This window comes from Rousettus aegyptiacus, unplaced genomic scaffold (genome assembly GCF_014176215.1).
Source record: "Rousettus aegyptiacus isolate mRouAeg1 unplaced genomic scaffold, mRouAeg1.p scaffold_m13_p_9, whole genome shotgun sequence".
Classification (NCBI taxonomy): Eukaryota; Metazoa; Chordata; class Mammalia; order Chiroptera; family Pteropodidae; genus Rousettus; species Rousettus aegyptiacus.
The window spans coordinates 96,123,512-96,149,543 of NW_023416312.1; the positions used below are offsets into that span (position 1 = coordinate 96,123,512).

At 38.4% G+C, this 26,032-nt stretch overlaps 1 protein-coding gene across 8 annotated transcripts in view; it reads left to right on the forward strand.

The window, feature by feature from the left end:
• AFF2 (AF4/FMR2 family member 2) overlaps window positions 1–26,032 on the forward strand; it is a 445,289-nt gene that overhangs the window by 150,654 nt on the left and 268,603 nt on the right. For all 8 annotated transcript variants that reach the window (XM_036227103.1, XM_036227107.1, XM_036227104.1 and 5 more), the window contains exon 3: window positions 189–1,040. In XM_036227103.1, coding sequence (XP_036082996.1) covers window positions 189–1,040 — 852 coding nt within the window. The remainder of the gene's footprint in view (window positions 1–188; window positions 1,041–26,032) is intronic.

Consider the following 26,032-nt stretch of genomic DNA (forward strand, 5'->3'; position numbering starts at 1 on the left):
TTCAATAGCATTATTGATTTTATTTTCTTACATAGCACAAGAAAAGTATGAAATTATGTAGCAGCCTATGAATTTTAAAGAACCCTATATGCTAGGTCTACTTAAAACATCTGTTTGAAGCATTAATGTTAGGAAACACAAACCTATTCATTCTCTCTCCTCCCACCCCCATCTTTTTGTTATTTTAGACAAACAAAGGTGATGCACTTGCCAACCGAGTCCAGAACACGCTGGGAAATTATGACGAAATGAAGGATTTGCTAATTAACCATTCTAATCAGAATCACCTAGTGGGAATCCCAAAGAATTCTGTACCCCAGACTCCCATCAACAAAAATGAACCAAGCTTTTTTCCAGAACAAAAGAACCGAATGATCCTGCCTCACCAGGATAACAACACTCACCCCTCGGCACCAATGCCTCCACCTTCTGTCGTGATACTGAATTCAACACTAATACACGGCAACAGGAAATCAAAATCCGACTGGCCACGAGATAGTCATAATGCTAGCATCATACCAGCCAGCCAGGCCAGTAGCCAGCCAAACAAAACGCAGGACCAGCCCCAGGCCAGACTGGAAGATTTCTTTGTCTACCCTGCTGAACAGCCTCAAGTTGGAGCAGTTGAAGGGTCAAACCCATCAGCAAAGGAAGACAGTAATTTCAAGTCCAGTGGAGGGGATACATTCAAAGAAATCTTTCAATCCAACTCACCAGAAGAATCTGAATTTACGGTGCATGCTCCTGGGTCTCCCCTACTTGCTTCGTCTTTATTGGCTCCCAGCAGTGGCCTTTCAATTCAAAACTTCCCAGCTGGGCTTTACTGCAAAACAAGCATGGGGCAGCAAAAACCAACTGCATATGTCAGACCCATGGATGGCCAGGACCAGGCACCAGACATCTCTCCAACACTGAAACCCTCCATTGAATTCGAGAACAGCTTTGGGAATCTGTCATTCGGATCCCTCTTGGATGGAAAACCCAGTGCAGCTAGTACAAAGACTAAACTGCCAAAGTTCACGATTCTCCAAACAAGTGAAGTAAGTAATTTAAAGTTTTGTTTTGTTTCTTTTATTTTTTAGTTCACTGCTTTAACCTCTATAATCAAGTATTCGCAAGCATCTCTTACTTACCATCCTGAGCCATAAATGAGACTCTTCAAGGTCAGAGTCTCTGAGTCTCACTCTCCAGCCACTTGTGACTTAATTGATTAACATTCTGCAAATACAGTTAAATCTCCATGATTTGGAATGATTGAGTGAATGAAAGGTTGGAGTTAGAAAATAGCTTCAGACAATGCATTTATAGTCTTCTGTACAGATTAATGGCATTAGAGATTATAATGGGTCATAAGCAGTATGAGGCCCATGAAAAGACTGAGTGTCACCATAGGCCTTGAATAGCCAGTAGCATATCATAAACATAAGACACAGAAGTTCCTTAATATACAATAGTATACAAGGGTGATTTGCTGGAACCTGAAGTGGAAGGCATTCTTTAAGTGTCTTAGTTTCTTGAGTGCTTTCGGGGCTATTCCTTGACAAGATCTGTCATCTTCTATATCCCTCAGTCTTTCCTTCTGCATAACTTTCCTCCATAGATGCCTACATAGCCCCTTTATCCTACCTTGATTCCTTCTGTCAAAGCCAAAGGCAGTGTGCACAACCACAAAACACTGGGTTTAGAATGACTAAATGTCCTACCCATCCCAGGAATCTCTGCCTTGAAAAAGAGAAGTGCCGAGGAACCAAAGCATCTCCTAAAGGAACGAATTGCTAATGATTGGATCTCAGGCCTTATGGCCCCTGGGTGGGGGACATGTATTGGGTGCCCTTCAGATACCACCATGTATGCGGCTATCTACTGCACTTCAAGCATTTGATTGGAAGAAACCACTACTTTTAGATTGGATTCCCGTTTCTGGTAACTTAAAGCTTGAAAAGACACAGAGAAAGAAAGTAGGTTGAAATTCTTACTCCATAGGAGTCACAGACAGTCTGTCTATGTTGTTGCAGATTTCAAGTTAGTGGTATCTGAATTAGAGAAGTCTGACCATATCTGCCCTCTGGCTTTTCTTCTTTTATTCATACTTAGCAGATGCTCAGATCTCAGAGGACAATGGGAACACAAAGGAAGGGAGGAATGGGGCTGTTATTTGTATTTTCCAAATGTTTTTAATATTGTTTCGTTTCTGAGGAGGTTTCGCTTTTTGTATCATCATTCCTCGGGTCTCGCCAACTATCTCCTAAGAATCTCCCCAGTCTGTCACCTCTTCATCCTCACTGCCTTCACATCACCCATGAGCATCTCTCACCTGGACTGCTGTGCCAGCCCCTCCTATCTGGTGTCCCTCTCTCTAGTCTCTCTTGTCTTCCAAACCATCCTTCATACAGGCTGATCTGATCATGTCACTCCCTGCTTTGGATTCTCCAATGTATTCTCATTGCTTCCAAGAAAAATTCCAGATTTATTAGTCCCACCTACAAAGCTCTTTACTCTCTGATTTCATACCCCATATTTCACTACTTCTCAATACACAGATGAAATCCAAGCCACCTTGAACTTCCTGTAGTTCTCTGTCATATCATGCTTTATCACACTTCCTTTTGTGCCTACTGTTCCTTCAGCATACGATGCCTTTCCTTAACCTCCCTTGTCTTCCCGGTGAAGTCCTGTTTCTCTTTCAAGTCTACTCAAATTATCACTTTCTCTGTGAAAGCTTCCCTGATTTCACCGGGCTTAATTACCAACCACTTCTCTGGTGCCTTATACACACCTTGACTTGCACTTTTTTTATTGTATTGTAGTTACTCATTTTTGTGTCTGTCTCTGCTACTAGACTGTGAGCTCTTTGAGAGCAAGGAATGTCTCATTCTTCTCTGTATCGCAAGTGCCTATCAAATGCCTGGCACCTAGTAGATACTCAATAAATGTTTGTCGAATGAATGAATTTCAAAAATGGTTACTTGATTCCATTTTCTAAGCCATAATGTTAATCAAATAATATGAACAAAAGTAAACGATTGTTAGAAAATCCATCCTCAATTATATTTCTTTCATTGTACTCTGTCTACCTATGTCTTATTCTGCTCTGTTTCTGCACATTCATTTGTAAATCCTGATCCCAGTTTCCATTGGATGACTTAGTACAGGATCATAATACTTAAAACCCCCCAAATAAACCTGCTTTGAAAGAGGGGACATATAATGGGAGGTTGAGATGTGATTTTCTCCCCCCTGTCTTGCTCTGGTGTCTGCTGTTTTTCTCTCCTTACATGGCAGCACCATCATTCATGGCTGATCTGGAAATAGCACTGGCCCATCAAGAGGTCTCTCAGCCTGTGTCTATACCTCATTAATGGACTGACAGGTCACAGTTCCAGTGAGATCTACTCTTTTGTAGCCCTCTCTCTTATACATTCACAACATGGCTGACCCAGATTCAGAAACAGCTTCACATTTTTGCTCGATGATCTGGCACACCAGTGAGAGGTACGTTTCCAAAGAATCTGAGCCACCAGCTTTGGAGACAAAGATTTAAAAGGCAGCCTATGTGCCTGTCAGCCTTTGGTGACAGACAATACAAAGAGACTTTGGTAGAGCTTCATATGAAACATGGGCGAGGTGCAACGAAGTCATGAGAAGAGATCAGTGAAGAAAGTGCTTATTTGAAAATATAGTTTCCAAGGAAGGATTTGAAAGAGGGCAGAGAGAAGTTTAGGGCCCTAAAGTTGGGTGAATAAACAGCCTTCAAGGGTAATGTGAAAACCAAAAATGGGAGGAAAGGAAGTGAGAGGTTAGACAACCTAACAGAGCTTCGAAGGGCGTGGATTAAAATGTGAGCATACTACAGACAGGGTGCAGTATTTTGGAGCTTTGAACCTAATGGAATTTGTGTGGATATAACTCTGATGAAGTCTGAAAATTCACCCTATTAAATCTTGATGCACTTTTCAAAAGCACTTAGCATTAGAATTTAGCCCCAGTCCCCGGCACCAAGAGTTTCAGGCATTGGGTTTCTGGGTCCCTAGTCAAAGTAGCCATCTTGATAAGTAGCAGCATTACTCTGAGTTATTATTAAAATGACTTGTCCATAGAACAATTGCAGGATTTCTTTGAGCATTCCTAACTCTTACCCTGGCTCTAGTGACAGGAGGTTGACATGTGTTAGTGAAATGCATTTAACAGGAGTGGGAGTTGAATGACCAGAAAAGAGAAAGTATTCTAAAATATGCAGATAAGCATATAGGATTATATTTATGAGTTGAGAGACCATAAGCTATTATTAAAATGAAATGTGCATGTGCGTGTACCCATATTTGTTTATGCACCTATGCTTATGTGCACAGTAGGGAAATTTGAATTATTTCCTATCCTTGAAACATTTCTCTGCTTCTTAGAATTTCTGTATCAATACTAAAGATACTAGAAGTCTAACCAACTTTATTGCTTAAGGTCAGTTTTTCAATTGAAGCGTGTTTTTTAAACAAATAATTTGTTTGTTTAATAAAACGGTAATGTTAAAGAATTTATTAACATTCTAGACAACAAAATAACTGATGTGTTCTGCAGTTGGACTTAGAAGAATTTTCTGGAGACTACTTCTGAAAACAGTAAAATACTTGTTTATATCAAGTGGAAACTGAGGGTTGCTTGCAGATGGTAGTTTATTAGGAAATGAATTTGTTAATAAATGTAGCTTTATACAGAATTTCATTACAGATGGTTTTATTTTTTCATCAGGGTAAGAATCTTTTGGTGTAAATAGCTTTGCATTTTGCTGCAAATTGTCATTAGTATTGTTTGGGAAGTAAATAATTGCATACAAATGAAAGGATCAATGACATGTATTAAAGGTCTCCATCCTATATCAATAAGCTGTCATAAATGCAATATTCATATGTAGAGTATCATCAATGTAAAGTTTTCTCTACAGGCTGCTCTTGACTGTGACTTAAGACTATCTGAGGCCCCAGTTGCCTCAAAACCAAGAGTGTCTTAGAAAAGTTTAATTTAACTGATACGAGCGATAGGATTTAATCTTAGCTTATTTTAGTGGCTAGTATCATCAGCCAGCTGAAATGTTATTGCTCACGTTTCTGACTATGCCTGTTTTGTTTTATATCTCTGTGGTGAGCACTGTGGTGTCATTAGCTTTATTTATTATGAGGTAGAGAGGAAACTCAGGTCCCTTGTGTGAGAACTGCAGAGAATGCTGGAAACATACCATTCACGTGCTGTGTGTGCCCAGTTGAGCACAAAGAAACCATAGAGGCAGCTGCTTCAAAGAACGAAAAGCCATTTAGCTGTTGTGTGTAGCCCATGCTAAGCATTTTTTATTTGGTGTACATCACGAGTTTATTTTTCTTACCCATTCTTATGAAAATAAAATAGTATCTGGTCTGTTATAACTGGCCTAATTCCCACACCTTTGGGATTGAATGGAGACACCCCTGAAAGTCCTTACACTTTCAGGGCACTCACAGAGACCTTGACCTTGGCATTCATTCCATAAAAGTGGAGGATCCAGAAAATTTTGTGGACTCTTTTTGTTTGTGCTTTTTTATTAACTCTTCCAACTCCTTGGACACATTCATATTAAAATTCATTTCCCTTACCACACTACTTCATTATCCCTACCATCTCAATAGTGTATTTCCCTAAGCCTAATGGCCCCAATAGATTATCTGAAAAGGATAGTTAGTAATAATATAAGTAACTCCGAAGGTTTCACAGAGAAGGAGCGAGAGAGATTTTGAACTTGACCTTAAGTACTGGATGGAATTATAGTAGGTGAAGAGGGGTCTGGAGGGTAGTGCATATGTATGCAAATGGGTGGAGAGAATGGCATATACAGAAAAGGAAGATGAGAACATGTAAGATATATTCTGAGGATAGGCCAGTTTGTCTGCAACTGTGGGTTTGTAGGATCAAAGTGAGATAGGGCTCCAAACCAGACTCTTGGGGATCCCGAATGCCTGGGCAATGTGGCAACCAGATTGTGATGCTGAACCTGAAGGTTTGCTTTTTCAATGGCTTCATGGGTGGTGACCTAGGAACGCTCTCAAGCCAATTGCTCTCATGAATTCTAGCAGTAATTTTTGAACTCCGCACATCTCATTTCTTGGTCTGTAGGCATCAGCTTTTCCTCAGCATGCTTTCCCAAGTCTCTTTGTAAAGAAGTGCTGAGACGGCTGTTCTAAACTATGCTCTCCTTCCCTGGGAGTCTCTGTCCTTCATTACCCCTTTCCCTGTAACTTCTCATTAGAAGTAGTCAAACTCAGGAATAGATCTCAACTTTGGCTTAGTAAAGATTATGCAGATGCCTGTGTTTTTGCTTTCTTCTCATTTTCTCAAGTCCTGTTCTTTTGCATGCATTCATGCTCGTGTCTGTATGTGTGTGCGCGTGTGTGCTTACACACGCGCATTTTCTTTTCAAGGCTACAAGTAAGTGATTCTATCCATCAGCATCCTGGAACAATGGCAGCTATTTCAACATTTCATTTGAAAAAATGAATTAGGCTATTTGATGTCAGTGCAACTATCTTGATATGGTTTTAAATCTCTTGCCACTTGTAACACTTTTGGAAAGAATCCTAAAGATTGATTTATTGTTATTCTGTGAAAAAAAAACCTTCAATTCTCATATTATGCAAATGTAAGTCAATAATGATATATTTTAAAACATCACTATTTATTAATAATTGCAGTGCTTTTTTATGAGATAGCTAAAAGTAAATCTTAGGTGAGGTAATGTGTGATGTATTACAAAGCGTAGTTTGGATGAGATCTGCTGAGGGATGCATTCCACTTCTGGCCTGGACTTGTTTTGTGAACTTGAGAGAGGCTTTACCTCTCTAGGCTTCTTAGTCCACGTGGGAGTTTAGACTAGCTCATCACTGAGGTTTGTCCCAGCTGTCAGTCTCCGAGGGTGTGCTTCTCCTTTGTGGTTAAGCCCATACATACCCACATTGTCAGTAAAGTAACTTCAGCCATTGCCTGCCTTACTCATTCTCCTCTTAGAGTAAGAGCATTAGAGGAGCGTGAAGGAATTTGAGCCCTGCCTGCATCTTTTTCACTACCACTCCTTAGAACAGTTGGGAAAAATTGAAGACTAGGTAAATATGAGAAAATTAGAATTAGATTTTCTTTGGGATTGGATCCTAGTTCAGCCTAGAGTGCTATTATATTTCAAGTCATTAAAAAATAAAAAGATAAACAGCTATATGCTGCATTTCACTGGAAGATACCAAGCTGTGAACTCAGAAAATAGCCTTCTTAATCCTTTTGTTACCACCCACTAACATAATGAAAGATGGAGAACTTCTATTTTCACATTACTTCTAGGAAAATATTTTGACAGATTCAGTATGCAGTAAAGTGATAAGCTTTTGTTAAATGTGTTGAAATCATCCTGTTATATCAGTGGATATATCGATTAGCTTAGTACATTCTGAGCCAGTCATAAAAAAGCAGACTGCTCATATTCTGTGTTAAAGAATAAGAAAAATTGGCAGGTAGATAACCATATTGATTCAGCCCAAATAGTGAATGCTAAGGGCTTTAGGGATGTGTTATAAAAACCTTTATGGATGTTGTAAGACTCTTTACTTTTTTTTTTAATTGATGTGAAAGCAAATAATCTTTACTTAGCTATCTTTTTAAAAAGTACTATGCTTTGGTTAACAAATAGCATTTATAAGTGACGGTAACAAAAACCTATCACTTTCATACTTTTAGTTCACAAGTGCTTTCACATTCATTATCTCATTTTTCACAGCTTCATTGAGGTATAATTGACAAACAGCAATTGTATGCATTCAAGGTGTGCAACTTGGTGTTTTGATATACATATACATTGGAAAATAATTTCCATAATCAAGCTAATTAACATACCCAGCATCTCGTATAGCTACCACTTCGTGTGTGTATGCGGTACGAACACTTAAAATGTACTCTTTTGGCAAATTTCAAGTGTACAGTACTGTATCGTTATAGTCATGTTGCCATGTATTAGCTCTCCAGAGTTTATTCATCCTGTGTAACTGAAACTTTGTTCTCTTTGATCGCATCTTCCCGCTTCTCCCTCCCCCCAGCCATCTCATTTTGATCTGATTTTATTACGTCCAGAATTATCAACATCCCCTTTTCACAGATGTACAAACATAGTCTCAGAGAGACTAAGGGTTACTTGCCTAAAGTCATACAACTGCCAAGTAGCTATGCTGGGACTAGAATTCAGATCTTCAGTGCCATTTTCATATATAGGTTAATTTTCCAGAAGTAGCTTCTCTACTGGCACATACATGGCAAGAAAATAATGAGCTGAATCCAGCTTGGGTTGAAATTCCCTTGCTGGGTTCATATTTCAAAAGTCTGGGGCCAAACATACCAACAGAGCAATTTTTCTTGTGGTATTACAGGTTACAGTCATGTGTTTTTCATTTACAAATATGGTGAGAAGTAGTGTTTTTGCAATATTTCTAAATGAGTAACATATGATGTGACTTGCTAGAGGACCTTTCCTTGGTTCATAAAGTTTCTGAGTTTTTGTCTATTTGGTAGTATGCCTTTAGTAGAATGCCCAGACAACATGGCTAAAATCTGGATTTCTGTGGCTGGAGCACTACCACTGTCAAGGTAAATTACCTTAGATGTAAATGAGAGGTCACCGATAAGCGGGCATAGAAACTATTGCTATAGATGGAGTAAGACTTCTCTTAAATGTATGAGCACCCCAGCCCCAGGTAGATTAATTTAAAAAACTTACAGAGCATCAAATTGCAAAGGTATTTTGTAAGGAGCAGGCAGGATCCTTAGCTTTCATTTGGAGATACTAAATGGATGAGTCTGCTGTACCTCAGCAACAGAATGCAGATAATCCATAGACTGCTACTCAGAAAAATTACTGTGAGAATAAATAAACTAAATGACTGTGAAGGGTTTTTGAAAAATCCACAAAACTCTGGCAATGGGAGATGAATTAGTTTTCTATAGATGCTGTAGCAAAGTATCAGAAACTGGATGGCATAAAACAACAGAAATTTATTCTGTCACAGTTATGGAAGCTCGAAATCCAAAACAGTGTGGCAGGGCTCAGCTTCCTCCAATTGCTCTAGAAGAGAAGACTTCCTCACCCCTTCATAGCTTCTGGTGGCCCCAGGTGTTCCCAGGCTTGTTGCAACAGCACTCCAGTCTCTGCTTTTGCCTTCCCATGTCCTTCTCCTCTGTATGTCTCTCCGTGTCCTCTCTTCTTCTTATAAGGACATCAGTCATTCAATCTAGGGCCTGCTCTATAACCCAAATGATTTCATATCTTGATGCTTAACTAATTACATATGAAAAAAAATCTTTCCACATAAAGTCACATTCTGAAGTTCTGGGGAATCATGAATTGGGGTTGGGGGAGATGCTATTCAGCTCCCTGTAAGAGGAATCATTCTTCACACTTCTCACACTAGAAATGTATGGGAACCAGTCAGTGTTCATTGGGAAGACCCCAAGCCGGTCCATAGAAGGAAAGTGGGCTCTCTCATCTCAGAACCAACTTCAGGTTTAGTCCACAATGGTTCTAAGCCAAATTCCCTTTAAGCTCTTCAGTTTTGCTGTGCCTATGTCAAAAATAACTACTGTTGACAAACTGTTTAAGTACAGTTGTACAAAACTGATTTTTTCAAAAAATCTTTTAGCGTAGTAAGTATAAAGTTTCTTTCCAACTAAATAGAGAATGAAGAATTTGTCAATGCAGTGGACTCTATTATGAGCTAGAGGTTAGGTGGGAAATATTTTTCTGTCAAGTAACTATTTCTTATTTTGTGGGCCATACAGTCTGTGGAAAGTACTCAACTCTGCCATTATAGCATGAGAACAGCCGTTGACAATACTTAAAAAAATAGGCATGGCTGAGTGCCAATAAAATTTTAATTATGAATACTGAAATTCAAATGTCACATATTTCCACATGTCACAAAATATTCTTCTTTTAATTTCTTCTAACCACCTTATAGTGTAAAAACCATTCTCAGCCTGTGAGCCATGCAAGTATAGGCACAGGGCTGGATTTGGCTTGAAAACTTATTGTCCTGACCCCTGTGCTAGATCAAAATGAAGCTTCAGGCAGCAAAAACATTTGGCTTGCTCTGCCTGTTATCAATAGGAAGATGGTTTTGAGTGAAGAGGGGAGGAAGGCAAGCCCTGCAACTTCTACAGAGCAGAATCCTAGACTCAGGAGAGGTGTCTGCAGTTAAGGTAGAACTGGCCAGTCGATAGAGGCTCCCCCAAGGCTGCAGACAGGTGAACAAGAAGTCTTTATACCCACGTTCCCAAGGGAAGATGGGTACCCAAAAATCACACCTCCATTCAGTGGTGTCTTTCCTTAGTGACTTATGAGGTAATGGTCATTTTCTCATTTAAGATTAGAGTGTCTGAGCATCCAGGGCAGGGAACCATTTGCATGCCCAGGCTTGGGCTCAGAATCACATGATGCAAAGAGATGACTTTAGAGATAATCACTAAAAGGAAGTCAGTCCTATAATTTTATCTAGGGAGAAGAAGACCCTAGTCCAAATCCAACTGGGGTTCTGGAATCTGTTGTGAATTGGGAGGAGTAAAGTATATATTTGACTTGGTATACTAGTCAAATGGTAGGGATTTCTAAGATTCTAGGAATAGCAATTCCTCTTGTATAGTGTGAGATGTTAGGTGAAATGGGGTGAAGGGGCTGATGGTCTGTGGTAGCTCCTATAGGCAACTTGTGGCCGATGTGTAGGAGTGTTTGTGTGTATGTGTGTACATATGCATGTGCCAGTGTCCATGTATCTCTCTGGGAGACCTGATAAAGCCAATGGGTTTCTGGGAGGTAAAGGCTATCAAATGAAGACAAAAACTTCTTGAAGATTTTGCCCAGCCTCCAGGATAGTATCTAGGTTCTGAGGTGACTTAGAATGAAAGGATGATAGGAGAAAGATCTATTTTGTTAAAGCTTTAAAGATGAAAGGAGGTTGAGCTAAGGCTCCAAGAAATCAAAATAATGGATTGGTAGAGAAAAGGAGGTTGTATCTTCATCAGATGAAAGGGACTGCCTAAAGCCTTGGAAGTTGTTGAGGTTTCGAGGGCCAAGCTTCCTATGATATAAGAACGTCATGATAACTCACTGCTTGAAAGTATGTGCCATAGGAAATTGTTACAACTCTGTTGGAATTTCATTGAATAAGTTGGTGGTGGGAGAAGTAGCTGCAATCTCAAACAGTTTTAGTGGTCGCTGTTCATATAGACTATAAGGACAATGGCTCTCTAAGTTGGTTAAGGAAGCGGCCCTGGCTTTAGAACAAACCTGCTATTTGGCCTTCCCCTTCCTGTTAGCATCTCCTATTCATCCAGGTCTTGATGCAAACCAAATGGGGAAGCTGGCTTCCTCTGGTACATTCAGAAATGACCTTCCAGGCACCTGTTAGAAATGCAGACCAGGATGCTCACCCTGAGTGGGGCCTCACCAGGTGGTCTCACCTACATGTCAAGGCACCCAAACTGTCCCTCTGCATCTCTATTTATTTGACTAAATGTGGCCTTCAGGTCATTGGGAAGATGGGAAGATCTAACATCCCATCCCAGGCAAGGCTGATGGTTAAAAAGGACCCATATCACAAAGTTTGGTCTGAATCTATAATCCACCTGTAATAAATCTCAAAGAAAACGATCTTGTTATATATTTGATATTCAAGTGCAACATTTGGCCAAAGACAAACAGAAAAAATGTGTATCATTTTGAGTTGTTCACATTGAGTCTGATACTATGAATTGTGATGTGTTACACATAAAATATCATCATATGCATTGTTGTAAAGATCCATTAGAAGAGAATACCTATAAGACCCCTATATCTCCTTTTATCCACTCATTTTATTCATTCATTCATTCATTCAGAAAACTTTTTCTGAGTGCTCGTTGTGTGGTAGGCACTGTGCTAGGAGCTGATAGACTGAGGTGATTAAGACATGTTGCCTGATCTTAAGTAGCTTAAGTCAGGGGATATGGACACAAAAGCAGAAAAATCACAGTGAAACATACTAGACAGTTGTACAGTATTCTGTGGGAATGGAGAGAATGATTAAGCATCTGACGTGTTCAGGAAAGCTTCTTCATGAAGGTAGTGACTTGTGTGCTAGCTCTTGAAGTGCCATTGGAAGTTTTCTTGGTAAAGAAGTGGCGGTATGGGCATTTCCTACAATGTTAAACCCACATCAAGTTGTCAGTGGGCCCAATGACTCTTTAGATTCATAAGACAGAAGAGAATCAGCTGTGTTTGTGCTGTTATGAGAGGAGATTGGGGAGATCGGGGTCTTGACATCAGCTCTAGATGATGAGAAGCCTTTTAATGCTATTAAGTATGGCAGATAATGTTTTAGAAAAGTGATGTTTTGGAGAGGTTGGAAGGGGAGTGGGGCAAAGAGAGTAGTAGGTATGATAGGGCTTGTAGGCTTGAGGCAGAAAGAACATTGAACAGGCTATTAAAATATTCCAGGCCAGAAAATGCAGTGGTTTGAATTAGGGACATTTTTGAGATAGAATTTTAAGGCTGATTTGATGAGATTCAGTGATTAATTAGATGGGCCATTGAGAGGAAGCCAACAGAGAGGATCTAAAATGACTCTGAGGTGTATGCTGACACCATTACCCAAGATTCTTTTCTTTGACACCCAAATCTTCACAAAGCAGGTCAGTTTCTTCTTTTATCTTTTTTATTGTCACACTGTCATAATATTATAGGCTTTGGATGTCATGATATTTGATTAATCTTTGCACAGTGCTTTTTGTGCGAAGCTTTGTATGAAAAAAATGTGATTATTTTCTTATGCTTCAATGAAGAATTTATTTCCTACAAATTGCCTTTTTTGGTTCACCACTTAAAATTAATATCTTAACTTAGAAAGATTTTATAGTACTTTAGAGAACATGGGAAATATGCTGAATACTTTCTTAGAAATCACAGAAGTGGAAGTGACCATTTTCTATAAGTTACAGAGTATATTAAATTATGTTTTGTATTTTCTAATTTTCGGAAGTCATATGAATACATTCCCAGTTTTTCTCTTGTAATGATAGCTGTGGAATATGCTATGATCCATATTTTTTCTTTAGACTCAGTGTCTACACAGAAATTATGCATACAGTGGAGAGTTGGGGTAACACTTCGCTCAATACCATCCACCTCCACCATGATATAATCTTCAGTGAGAAATCACATCCTTTGATTTTGATGGACTTGGAATAGGGTTATTGCAATTGTCTATCTATATAAATGGTTACCTCAAAATATTCAGCTCTGTTCCATACTTCATTTGTGGTAGTGCAAGCAGGAGGAAGAAAAAGAATCGAGCTTATAATAATTTTGCACTCCTTAGTACTGGGATTGAAATTGTATTTTCAAATATAGGAAAATTAATCATAATATATTCCCTGATTTTACTTATCTACTCCTCTTTTGTTCTCAACTTTTTGAAATTCTCTCTATAACTTCTACATACTTCCTTCTGTTGGAATTATTCTGAACACAGAGACTTTAGGAGCTGAGAACCTCTTTTTTCTTTTTTTCTTTTTTCTTCCTTTTTTCTTTTTTTGCAGTACAGAACATAGAAGCCAGGTGGGAAGAGATGGCTCACAGCACTTACTTACAGAGCTGAACCTTGAACCCTAGACTTGTAACTTTGGACATTAATTTAAAAGGAAGAAAGTGATCGGCATCTTAAAGAACAGTGGGAGAATGTATAGCATTAGAGAAACTTGATGCTGGAAGGACTGCAAAGCCAACCAGTCTAGCTGGCTTAATAGAAATGCATTAGTCTGTTATTAGGCTGTGTTCTTGACTCTAAAATGGGAAGTCCTTAAAGGCCACAGGTCGGACTTTCATCTGAGAGCACTTGCATCAAAAATAAGCAACTGTAACATGGAACTTGGCCACTTTCCACAACTCGAAGATATAGATAAAAGTTCCTTAGTTGAGATGCTCTAGCAAATATATTAGCCATGTGTAAAAACAATATCTTGCTTCTACATTTTGACTTATCCCTACCCCATAAACATGTTCATTTCACCTTCTGGAAGGAAAAGAAATTGCAGCTGCAGTGTATTAGCGAGTCTTCCTGAAATTAGCCATTAGAGTTTGGGAAGATTGAACGGTTGTATTCTAATGCCTCTACACACACAAAACAGAAAAAAAGCACTCTCTACATTTGCTTCAGCACTGGTTCAACTCTTAAACACAATTAGTCAAAATTGATGCTTTGGAATGTTAAAATACCTCTTGGGTGGGGAATAAATTACTGATGAAATATTAGATTTAATTTGTGAGCTTTATTGTTACATAATTCATTATGTTATTTACATAGGTAGACAAGTATATTTCTTTCTAACCCATATAACAATATACAAATAAAAGCTATATAACGAAACAAGCAAAAACTGTACCTGGTCACTGCTGAGAAAAGAGTACTGTTATTTTTTTAATGGAAATCTGATAGTAAACTCGAAGTGGTATAACAAACAAAGATTTCTCTAATAGAAGTTTAAGAACTGCATCTTCATAAATCAAGAGGAAATGGTACTTAGAGCTAGAAACAACAGTGTCATGCTTCCTGTTTTGAATAAGCCATTAGGCGTTTTTGTCTTTGCATTCCTATTTAATCTGTATTATTTATTCCAATAATTAGTGTTAACTTTCTTGGCAGTAGGCAACATAATTACCTTTAAAATTTAAATGGAATAAAAATGCCTCGAGAACATGGTTCATGAAAACTCTTAATATTTATTTTCAATTGCCTTTTAAATTATTCATTTATGTAGTATTTGAAAGAAAAAAAAGAATCTTGAAAAATGGAAGGCCCCTGAACAGATTACATTCCAGATAAATGGACTCTTTTTTTTTCAGTTGGTTGGGTAACAACCTGGGCTGCTATGATACTAGTGAGGCCAGACAGAAGTTCCACTACCCATGCCCCCTGTCAATCTAAATATTTTTTGGTTAGAACAGCCCACGCTGCTTTTTCTTATTCCGATTCTCCATATAATAGGTTTCCATCATTATCCCTGTCCCACTCCCTTCCCAGGTTTGTAAAATCCCAAGGTTGTAGGTCACTGAATTACAAGCTTCGACACCTCCATTCTCTAGTCAGGGAGGCAATTACTTTAGCTTATATGAAGATTTCTCAGTGCCATTTATGTGACTCTTGACTTCAAATAGAAATATGAAGGTTATTGTTTTATTAACCATACTGGTTAATCAGAAACTAGTTTTTAAGCTTAATAAACACTATGCTTCTGAATAAGCATACTAGTTTCAAAGAAAATCTATGTTTCTAAAGACAGGAGGAATAAAAGTAGCCCATTTTGAGCCATAATGAAGAACGAAAGCAATCTTGAGGTAAGGATGATAGTTATTCATTAATTTATTATGTCTTGAGTTCCTCTACATGCATAATGTACTTTCACTTGTTATGGGGGATCCGAAAATGTTAGAAGTTAGAAGCTGGAGTTTTGCCAATTCCAGTCATGGTACCTGGCACAGAGTAGGTGCTCATTAAACATGTGCTGAATAAACGAATAAATCCCCTGAAGAAACTGAAGAGTCCATAGCATATTCAGGACCATTAGACAATGATCCTAAGAAAATGTGTATTCATTTGTATGATATTGAGGCATAAACATCAAGCCTTTGTTAAAAGTGGGGGCCCTGAGACTGGCCAGCAAACGAGGTGAAGGTGAGCCTTCCAGGTGAGGGGAATTAGATGGCCCAGGATAGAGTAGAAATAAGAACAATTTTGATAGGTAACAAGCCGTCACTAAATCAACATTTGTTAGGCACCTCTTATGGGCAGAGTACTGTGCTGGGGCTTTGGACAAGATTGTGTCCTACTTACTTCTAGCAGGGTGACTAAAATACATTTGCAGATGACAACAAAACAAGGTCAACTATTAAGGTTACAGGAGAGTGTGGGGTGCTGTGGGAGTCCAGAGAAGGCAGAGGTGCCTGCTGGTGGGCAGATCTAGGATGGGCCTGAGGGAGTATTGCCATCCACATCAGGTCCTATGAAAACTAGGAGGAACTCATGGCAGTTCATTATCTTTTGGGGCCTTAGATCTTTTTGAGAAATTGACAAAACCTCTAGCTCCTTTCCTAAGAAAAATGTACAAATGGACATACCCAAACAATTTTGTATACAATTGCTTAGACTTTTTGAAGATACTCTATGGCTCCTCCAGGGAGTCCATGCACCCCAAATTGAGACCTTGAGTATAATGGGAAAAAATGGTTTTGGAAAAGGTAGAGAGCCATATTCAAATTGCAACTTTATCACCTCTAGCTTTGTGCTTTGGGCAAGTTTCTCAAGCCCTCAGAGCCTCAGTTTCCTCATCAACGAGGGCAAGAGTACCTACTTCAGAGTACTGAGGCATAAAACGAGTTAACAGAAGTCACATGATTACATTGCAAGGTGCCAAACACCTACATTTCACAATACCATGTTTCCCTGAGAGCAGGAAAATTGGTTGCATGGCTAAGTTATTTATTTTGTTAAGTGACATCTTTCCTCTATCTGTTCCCATTAACCAACAAACTTTTTGTGTTTTAAAATACCCCCAAATATGTTTAAAGAGGATGAACATATGGGGTCAAAGTAACTGGGAAATATGATCCCACACTGGATTCTTAGGCTAAGTAAAGTAAAAAATGAGCCTATATGTTCTATGTTAATATGGATCACAGTACGCTAAAAGGTACGTATGTGTGTGTCTCATGTGTGTGCGTGCATGCCTTTGCCTATATATGTGTGTGAATAATATAATGTTACAATGGGGCTTTTTGGCCTCTTTGATCCACCCCCATTCCAGAGTATGTTTTCTCATACTCCTCAGGTATACCTGCATCCATCTTCACATATTTCCCTGTGTCTTGTTGATTTACTGATGGATGCCTCAAGATTTTGGTAGGAACATACATACTCACTCACAGAAACACACACACACACACACACACATACACACACAAACACTACCACATTCATATATACACACAAAAACATGTGTAACAACAGAACAAAAGCAGCAGGTGACAAATCCATACTGTAGTTGTTGTACAAACTTAAAATGTTGCTTTACAAACATGATATTTAGTGAAGAAATAAAAGGAGGGTGGCGATGGGTGGTTAGGTTTAAAATCAAAAGTCACTCAGCTGGTCATCATACAGGTGACTCAAGTTGGCTTTATGTACTGTGAACATTTTGATTGCAGGGCTTAAACATATGTAATCCTAATTTTAAGAAAACTTGTGGAATAAATATTCATTACATAAACAAAAGCTGTTCCATTCAGCTTTTCACTGCTCTGCAGTTATTTTCTCCAAAATAAAAAGAGTAATTATTTGAAAGTACTTTTAGCACACACGCCATGTAGGCTAAGCTTGTTCCTGACATCCTTTGAATGTAAGTGCCAAAAGCCCCCTGCCACCATGGGCCACAGCCAAGTTTCATGTGAGTCTGAGTCTCACAGGTTACACAGGAGAGAAGGACTGCCAGACTAGCCTGCTCCTCTGAAAAAGATGCAAAATATATGGTCTAGAGAAGAGCGACAAGGTCTTGTCCAAGACCAGACACCAAGTAGGTATTCCCTAGATGTATATTGGTGAATGATGGAAGAGTGGATGGATGGATGGATGGATGGATGGATGGATGGATGGATGGATGATGGTGGGCATTTCAAACAAGCCTAGTGATATAGAAAGATTAGAATCTTCATAATAGATTATCAAGGAAAGTTTCCTTACGTGAAAAAGGAAACTTTCAAAACAAGATCCTGCAATTGGTTTACAATAGTAAATTCTGCATTTTCTTTAAACCAAACACTTACATAAAATGATCCTAACATTATTTGGGTGTTTTTTTTTCCTTATACTGAGAAATTCCAAAGAAGTTAATGATTTGATAGGAAGTAATTCCTAAACCTCAGGTCTTTGGTAAAGTATATTGGAAGATTGTAGTGCTCAGGAAATGGCAGTTATTATTATTCTTATTTTTGTTATCATTATTTGAGGGACAACAGAGGGCCTGGAATGACAGTGGGTATGCCTTTTACTACACCACATCCTTGCTTGAAGTGAACTCTAGAGAGATCAGAAGAGAACTATACCATCATCTAGCTGACCTAAATCACAGTCTTAGATCTTGTATTGGTCATACACACATTGAGCAAGTGACATCCATTCTCTGAGCTGAATATTTCTCAGCTCTATCACAGAGAGAACTAATCCCTGTTTTACTTTACTTAAAAAAGCTATATGATGATATACTGAGGATGTGCAAGTACTGTGTAAAGTGTAAAGTGCATTGCAAATGCCAGATGAGAGCTCCCCGGATCCTTTTATCTGCCCAATTGGGGTTATGTATGTGTTCTTCTGAATCACTGTGGTTGTGAGCAGGAATGCATCAGTTTATATAGTACTTGATGACTGAATGGATTGGCACGTGAGGTTAAAATATCATGTTTTGAGGTCTAACGTTAGGTGTTTATGCTTCAAGAATTGCCCATGCTTAACTGCCCTTTTCTATTTTGCTTTCTTGTGGCTGTGAGGATCTGGAGTGGTACTTGATTATTGCTATGTTAATTTCACTTGTGTATTTCACATGTTGGTCTTGGGTGGGAGATCTGTATTTTTAAGCATGGAGTTTATATTCAGGGCCTATTTCCCCCCTCTCATTGCTAAGTTGTACCTGCAGTTCTGGTGTATAAGCTTTCCAAACCTGGCCGTCCTTCATTCCACTCAACCTTCCTCTTGACAAAACACCAGCCCTAAAATGCTTTGCCAATTCCTGGTCAAGGTATAGACTTGGGTTCTTCCTGAGCGGTAAGAAACTTTTGCTTGGCTTGTTGCCTCTCACAAGACTACTTTGGTGGCATCACTGACTTTGATTGGCTTTTGAGACTTAGGGAACTATTTAGAATATTTTTTTTTATGAGGCAATATTGCCCAACAGAAACTCACTTTCTGTTGACTTTTCATCATTAAAATGAATGTGTGCCTGGTATACATTAACTTGACCCATACCTAATTGCCCAGAAGTTACCCATTTGAGAGCCTATGCAAACGTTTTAATGAAGATAGGCTCTAATGTGCAATCTAGATCTGAAAGGCATTGAAAAGTTTCAAAGCATCGTTGTTGGAGAGGAAGTGATGGTGGCTGTTTTTAATACAAGTAGGATCATTATTGTTATAAAATAATAAATATAATTGGCCTTTTCTAATCAGAAGGCTTTTGAATTAGACTCAGCCCTTAGAAATCTGGCTTCTTTGAATTCAGCAATGTGCAACAGTTTTGATTTTGAAGGAAGCTTTTCGTTGGCCTTTACATTTGTATATTTAGCTTTAAATGCAGCATAATCCTGCAGTGTCATATGTGGGCTGAAATAGCATTTGCTGAGAAAGGTAATACATTTCTACAAAACATTTTTAAAAGGTAATATAGCAAGTTTGATTGATAAAGGGATCACCTGTAAGTGCATCGTTAATGAGGCAGAGTCCAGTTTCCTAACCTGGACCCTCTCAGAGGACAAATTCTTGTAACCACTCAAAATAGCACTTAAGCACTTAGAACAAATATATACCTGGCCACCTACACAGCTATTTGATTTTTTTAAAATGTCAGAGCAGAGCTCCTAAGTTTGAAAGTGAATCTCAGTGAGCAAGTATCAATTTACAGAATAAGCACCCCAGCAACTAAATTGAGAAATGCTATTGTAATTATTTGGTGAAGTAGAAATCGGGTTATTGCAGTGCACATTGTTGTACAATAAACTCAAAAGGGAAATGTCTTCATTTTGACTAACATTGGCAGTCTTTAACCCCGGGTTTATTATAAGGTGTTTTTCCATGGGCATTATCTCTATCGTTTATGTTTAGAAACCAAGAGAGCATTGTTTTCTAATTTGAGTAGCATAACTTGGAACAAGATTCCAGGTTACACATTTCTGACTAAAGACATTTCTGTAGGTGCTTAAGTTCAAATTAAAAGTGATAAAATGCAAATTAGAGTCAAATCTGATGGGAGCCAATTTACTCTGAACCATAGTCTTTGCAGTGAGAAATGCTCTGCTATCTCAAATCTTGGCTCTGACTCCATGGGGGAGGGCGGGGAAAGGGGAGTTGGAAGAGTAGTGACCGGTGGCTAAAAGTAATTAATCAATTAGCTTGATACATTAGTTAGTCTCTCTCTCTCTCTCAAACCAGAAATATTTAAGCCTAGTTGATTTTGCTTGTCCAATGGCAGAAATATTTGGAGGATGCCAAAGGAATATACTAGGTCACCTAAAGCATTTGCATAGAGATTTTAATGTTTCATTCCTGATTAGCACAAATTAGCCCAATGGTGACCTTATTTTCTCATGAATTTGATTTTTTAAAAATATTGTGTAAGTTATTAAGAATTATGAATATGTAAATATATAAATAGTCATTAATTCTAAATACCTTACTGAAAGACCCAAACTCTAGAATGGGAGAATAAAATCCTATTAGACAAATAGCTGTTTTTCTATAAAGCAAATAACAATTCTGGTGAAATAACATTGTAGATATAAGCCATTTCAGAGTTTATGTTCATGTATATGTAAGGACTTTGGAATTTAATGCTCAAAATTGCCAAACGTGTCCCCTTTTCTGCATAACTCCCCCCCCACCATCAACCCTGAGATATGCAAATATCTCGTCTTCATTTTTTAAAAGTACAGGTCTATTTAACTATGTTGTAAACTTTTAGAACTTTAATATAGAATATTTCCAGATGAAAAACTTACCCCCTGCCCCATACACACACAATGCATACATCTCTCTCTCTCTCTCTCTCTCTCTCTCTCTCTTTCTCTCTCTTTCTCTCTCTCTCTCTCTTTCCCTTCCTCCCTCTCTAACATAAACACACACACATACGCATACTGATAGGTACATTCATTTTCTTCCCAGGAGATATGAAGCCCAAAGTCCTATGCATTTTTCAATTTCAGAAATTGCCACCATGGAATTTAATAGTATATTGGCAGTGAAAATTTTCAAGTCTGTAATTTCTAGCAAAATCTAAATGAATCTGTGATAACTAATAAAAATGATAATAAAATGTTGGGTTTCTGTAATGGTTTCCATTCTGACAAATTTCTGACAATTTCATATAGATTTGAAGCAATCCAGAAATTGAGGGATGAGGTACAATCATTGATCTTACTTTACATGTGATGAATAAAAGGCACAGGCTGAGAGATATATCACAGTTTACACCAGCAGTTTTTCAGACTCACGTAAATGTCCACGGCAGCCATGACATTCTCTTTTGCTCTTTATTCAGTGACTGAATACCTACTTTGTCCTATGTATTGATAGGGCGTGGCTCATATGACCATATAAGTTATTGTTCAGAGTGGGACGCATTTTGAAGTGAAATGGAACACATGGACCATTGCAACAGGCACTAGAGACTTTTAGACAAGTGAGTTAGCTTCTCCAAGCCTCAGTTTCCTCAACTGGGGATGGAAATAGCACATGTACCAAGTGGCATATGTATTGTGCATATAGGACAATTTTTTCCTAATATGTAATGGCACTTACTGAATGCTGCTTTATGTTGGGGTACTTAGCCTTTTTTTCTTTACTTTTATTTGAGCAGAATATTTTCCTTGCATTTGAAGTTATTTGGTATGTCATACTTCAGTTTGCTTCTAGACAGCCAGGTTCCTATGTAGTGGATTCAGAGAGAACATAGATGTAAGCAGATGCCCTGTCAGAACAAAGGAGTAAAAACTTTACGGAGTAAACGTTTTACACTTGTTCAAGTGATTAACTCCAAAATCATTTTGAAAACAAAGGAAAGATCATAAGTAAGAGAGGAAAGGCAGGAAAAATAGGCCTCTCCCTAGTAAGCAAGATTCTCCTATTTGGTGTCAGTATATTTCCATAACAAGCTCACTGAGTAGGTATTTAGCCCATTTTTTTGCATACATGCACGCCTTCTTTTAATGCTGTTTGGATCATAATTCATTGGAGAGCTGGGTCTATACCTTATTTATCTTTGCATTTACCAGGGAACCATTAATTAATTAACTAAGTAATTAGCTAACTAGTTAATTAGCTACTGATTGAACACCCTCATTTAACAAACAAAAATATTTTTAAAATGAGATGGGTATAAAAAGATAGGCAGGTAAAATAAAGCATCTCTGCATCAAATAAATACACAAGAAGCTATGGAATTTAAAGAGTTTATGTGGTTTCTCATGATACTTTAGTCTAATATTCAAGCAGGGCTTATGACCAGGGGAATTTCCTGACTACATTCAGATATAAGAATCATCAGTTTTGTTTTCATAAAATTTGTATTGGCGTTTTTGTTGGAACTGAGAGGGAATATGTAAGTTACCACCTCTGTATCACAGGGTTTTCATTTTTTAAAAACAGAACAAGTGATCAGGTTTCATTTTCAATGATTTAAAAAAAAGATCTTGCTGAGAGCTTGTTCTAAAGCCTGTAATTTTGTCCATTTGGGGATGTGCTTGAATTTTTTTAGATGTTTAAAAATAACTTATGGAGATGACAAAAATCGAAAGTTTTCTCATGCTGGTAGCCTTGTTTCTTTATTTTTAATTAAAGTCAATTTGGTGCATATCAACGTGTTAATTTGGTAGCAGCAGAAAATTTAATAGTGCCTTTCAAACTAGAAAAAATGTTGAAAGGCATATTTTCAAATGCCATTCAGTTGATGAGATTTAGAGCTTTCTACATATTTAGCTTTGCTCCTTAAGATGATATTGGTACTTAGATAAGAGCTCATTATCTTAAGACTTTGATTTCCCTTCTACTTGATCCTGCTGTGAAACCAGAAGTTTGTATCTCTGACTTACTGATCTTTTTCTATACAATATTTTTTCCTTTGTGGCCCAACCCAGGAAGTAGGGAGGTATGCCAACATGTTTAATAGACATTGTTGTTTAACCATTTAAAGTTTTTAAAGAAAACCAGCTGGAAAAAGAATTTAGACTTAGGTATGATAAATGTCCTTACCTTCTGCCTTTTTCCTCCTCTGCCCCTCGCCTTCCCTTCTTTGCTGAATACCTGCCATGCACTGGACATCAGAGAGGCATATGCAGCTGCCTTCTAAACATCTGGACTCAGATGTTCCCACAGACACCCCATACTCAACATCACTAATGCTGAATAGTCGAGGGTACTGCCGTCAGGCCTGGCATCATTGAAGATTCCCTCCTTCGTTCTGCTCTGTCACCTGTCAATCATCAAGTCCTGCCCTCTCAATTTAGTTAGAAACTGTAGCTCCAGTCATTTGGCCATCACCTTACACCAGGTGGACATCATGTGTCACCTGATTGCTACACCTGGGTTTCTTGCCTCTGGTCTTGCCCCTCCCCACCATGCCTCTCCACCTTGCAGCCAGGCTGAACTTTCGGTGCCTCCCATTGCCTAAAGAGATAGGAGAAAGCTCTGGAAATGCCCATTTGACCTGGCCCTTGTTGCACTTGCCAGCTTCTCTCAGCATCCCCTCACATGCTGCCTTCCATCTGTATGTGAGATGCGCTGATGCTCTCTCCAAACTTTTCCTCTCAGTTTATACTTCACATTCTCCAGGAAGATTTCCAAATCCAGGTACCCCTCTTCTCCATCCATAGAATACTATGTCCTTACTCCAATGGAAACTCATTTCACATTCTTTTTTAAATTGCCTCTTTATGTAAGTTTCTTCTCCAATAGCCTGTAAACTCAAACTTCTTGAGGGCAGGGGATACAGTGCCTCACACTTATTCACTGTAGTGTTCCTTGGCGTGTTAGTTTTTTCTGGCTGCCATAACAAAAGTACTGTGGACTGGGTAGCTGAAGCATTAAAATTTTATTTTCTTGCAGTTCTCAGGGTTGGGAGTCTAAGCTCAAGGTTTTGACAGAGTTGATTTTTTCTGGAGACTTTCTCCTTGGCTTATAGATGTCGTCTTTTCCCTGTGTCTTCACCTGGTCTCCTCCATGTGTCTTTGTGTCCTAATCTCTTTTTATAAGGACATCACTCATATTGGATGAATGTCCACTCTATTGATCTCATTTTAACCTATCTCTTTAGGGGCCCTATCTCCAAATGCGTCAAATTCTGAAGTACTGGGAGTAGGGACTTCCATATATGAATTTTGATGGGATACAATTCAGCTCATTACGCTTGCCTTTCAGATGCTGGCAGTCTAACAGACAATTGTCCTGCTTATGGCTTATCTTACTATGTATGGAAAGACATGTTGGGGAGTCTCACGGTTTTAAGAGAGTGTGCTTCCCAAGAACAGTGTTAGGCAGTTTCTCATTTTCTAGTTCATGGATACAGTTGACCTCATTACTTAAGCAGCAATTCCAGTTGTCTGTTTGGGACACCAGAAATGAATGCATGTCCTTTGGTAATGTCAGGTACACTGCCAGAACCTGAGAGCTTTAACTTTTTTCTCAGTATCCAAAGCTATATTAGCTATTTCATATGTGCCCATTAGCAGAATGCCATGTTTATGTGATCAAATCTAATCATTTGCTTTTTGCAAGTATATTTAGAAAACTTTATCCTTTGATCCTCTGAGTTGACTTGTTACTGTAAAGCAAACTTAGATACTCAGAAAGTAGTTGGTCTGCCATAATACATTTGTCACCTTATAGATGGATAGAATCTATCTGTTATTTGTTCATTCAGAAACATACAAATTATGAGTAGCCTGTTCTCTCCCTGATATGTTTGACTGGAATTGTTTGCAATGTCTAAAGTATCCTTTTTGTACACCAAATTTCAGACCCATGTGCCGTTGAAATATGAAATTAAAATATTACTGAAAGATTCAGCCTTCTTCAGCCAGGCCAGGTAGCTCATCTATTAGAAGACTTGTTTGAATTGATGGGACCCTGATATCATCAAACCCAGACTGCTGTTCAGAGGACAGGAAGTATCTAGGACCATACGTCTCTCAGAGGAAAGGGGCTGCTTGTTTGCAGTGAAGGATTGTTAGCAAGAAATAACCTGATAAATATAGCTGTAGTGATCAAATAATTGGGAAAGAGGATGCTCAAACTGTCAGAATATGTAATTATTTGATGGCAGGTCAAGGATAACCCAGTAAATAACCCGGGAAAAGCTTTTTGCTTTCCTCTGGACCAGTTGTTAGACTATAGACTCATTGGACTACAGAGAATGAAGAAAGGATTCATAGGGACCATCTAGTCCGAACCTCTCATTTAGCTATTTGGGGAAAATGAGGCCCAAAGGGACTTACTTGGGAAAATATGTCATGCTGGGATTAGGTCTTCTGATCCTCAGCTCTGCCTTCTTTCTTCATCACATCAGAGTGATTAGACCTCTGCTTGCCATCCCACCATTTAGAGAGACTGTGGCCGACCATCTCAGTTAAGAGGCAGTAGAGCTTAGCAGTTCAGAGCATGCACTTAAAAAGCAGATCGCCTGAGTTTGAATTCCATATTGGTTTTATGACTTTCAGCATGGTACTCCATGTCTTTGGAGTTAAATGAGTTTGTTCAGTGTAGAGTGCTTAGAATAGTACCTAGTATGTGGTAGGCCCTCATGAAACCTTAGCTAGTATTCTGTAAAGTTAAGTTCTTAATAGTTTTGAAGCTATTTTGTTGTTGAGTATACAGACACAGCAATAGTAAATTCCTCATTTCCATGGATGTTTAATTGATAAACTGGCAAAAAAAGAGAGAGATCTAAAACTCTTTTTAAATTAGACCATTCCAAGTGGATCAGTACAACTTGAAATACCTTGAACCTTCATATAGAGAATTCTGAGAGCTGGAAACATTATATTTAAAGAGGCAATCCTGGATAATGTCCCTGATAAGTAAAAATAATTAACAAAGGATGGAATTTTGTGGTTCTGTTTGTTCCTCTAGTCCCACAGGCTGTTGTTTAATAAAAACATTCATGATTAGTTGGGCCTAGCATCCTGGTAGATGAAACATATAAA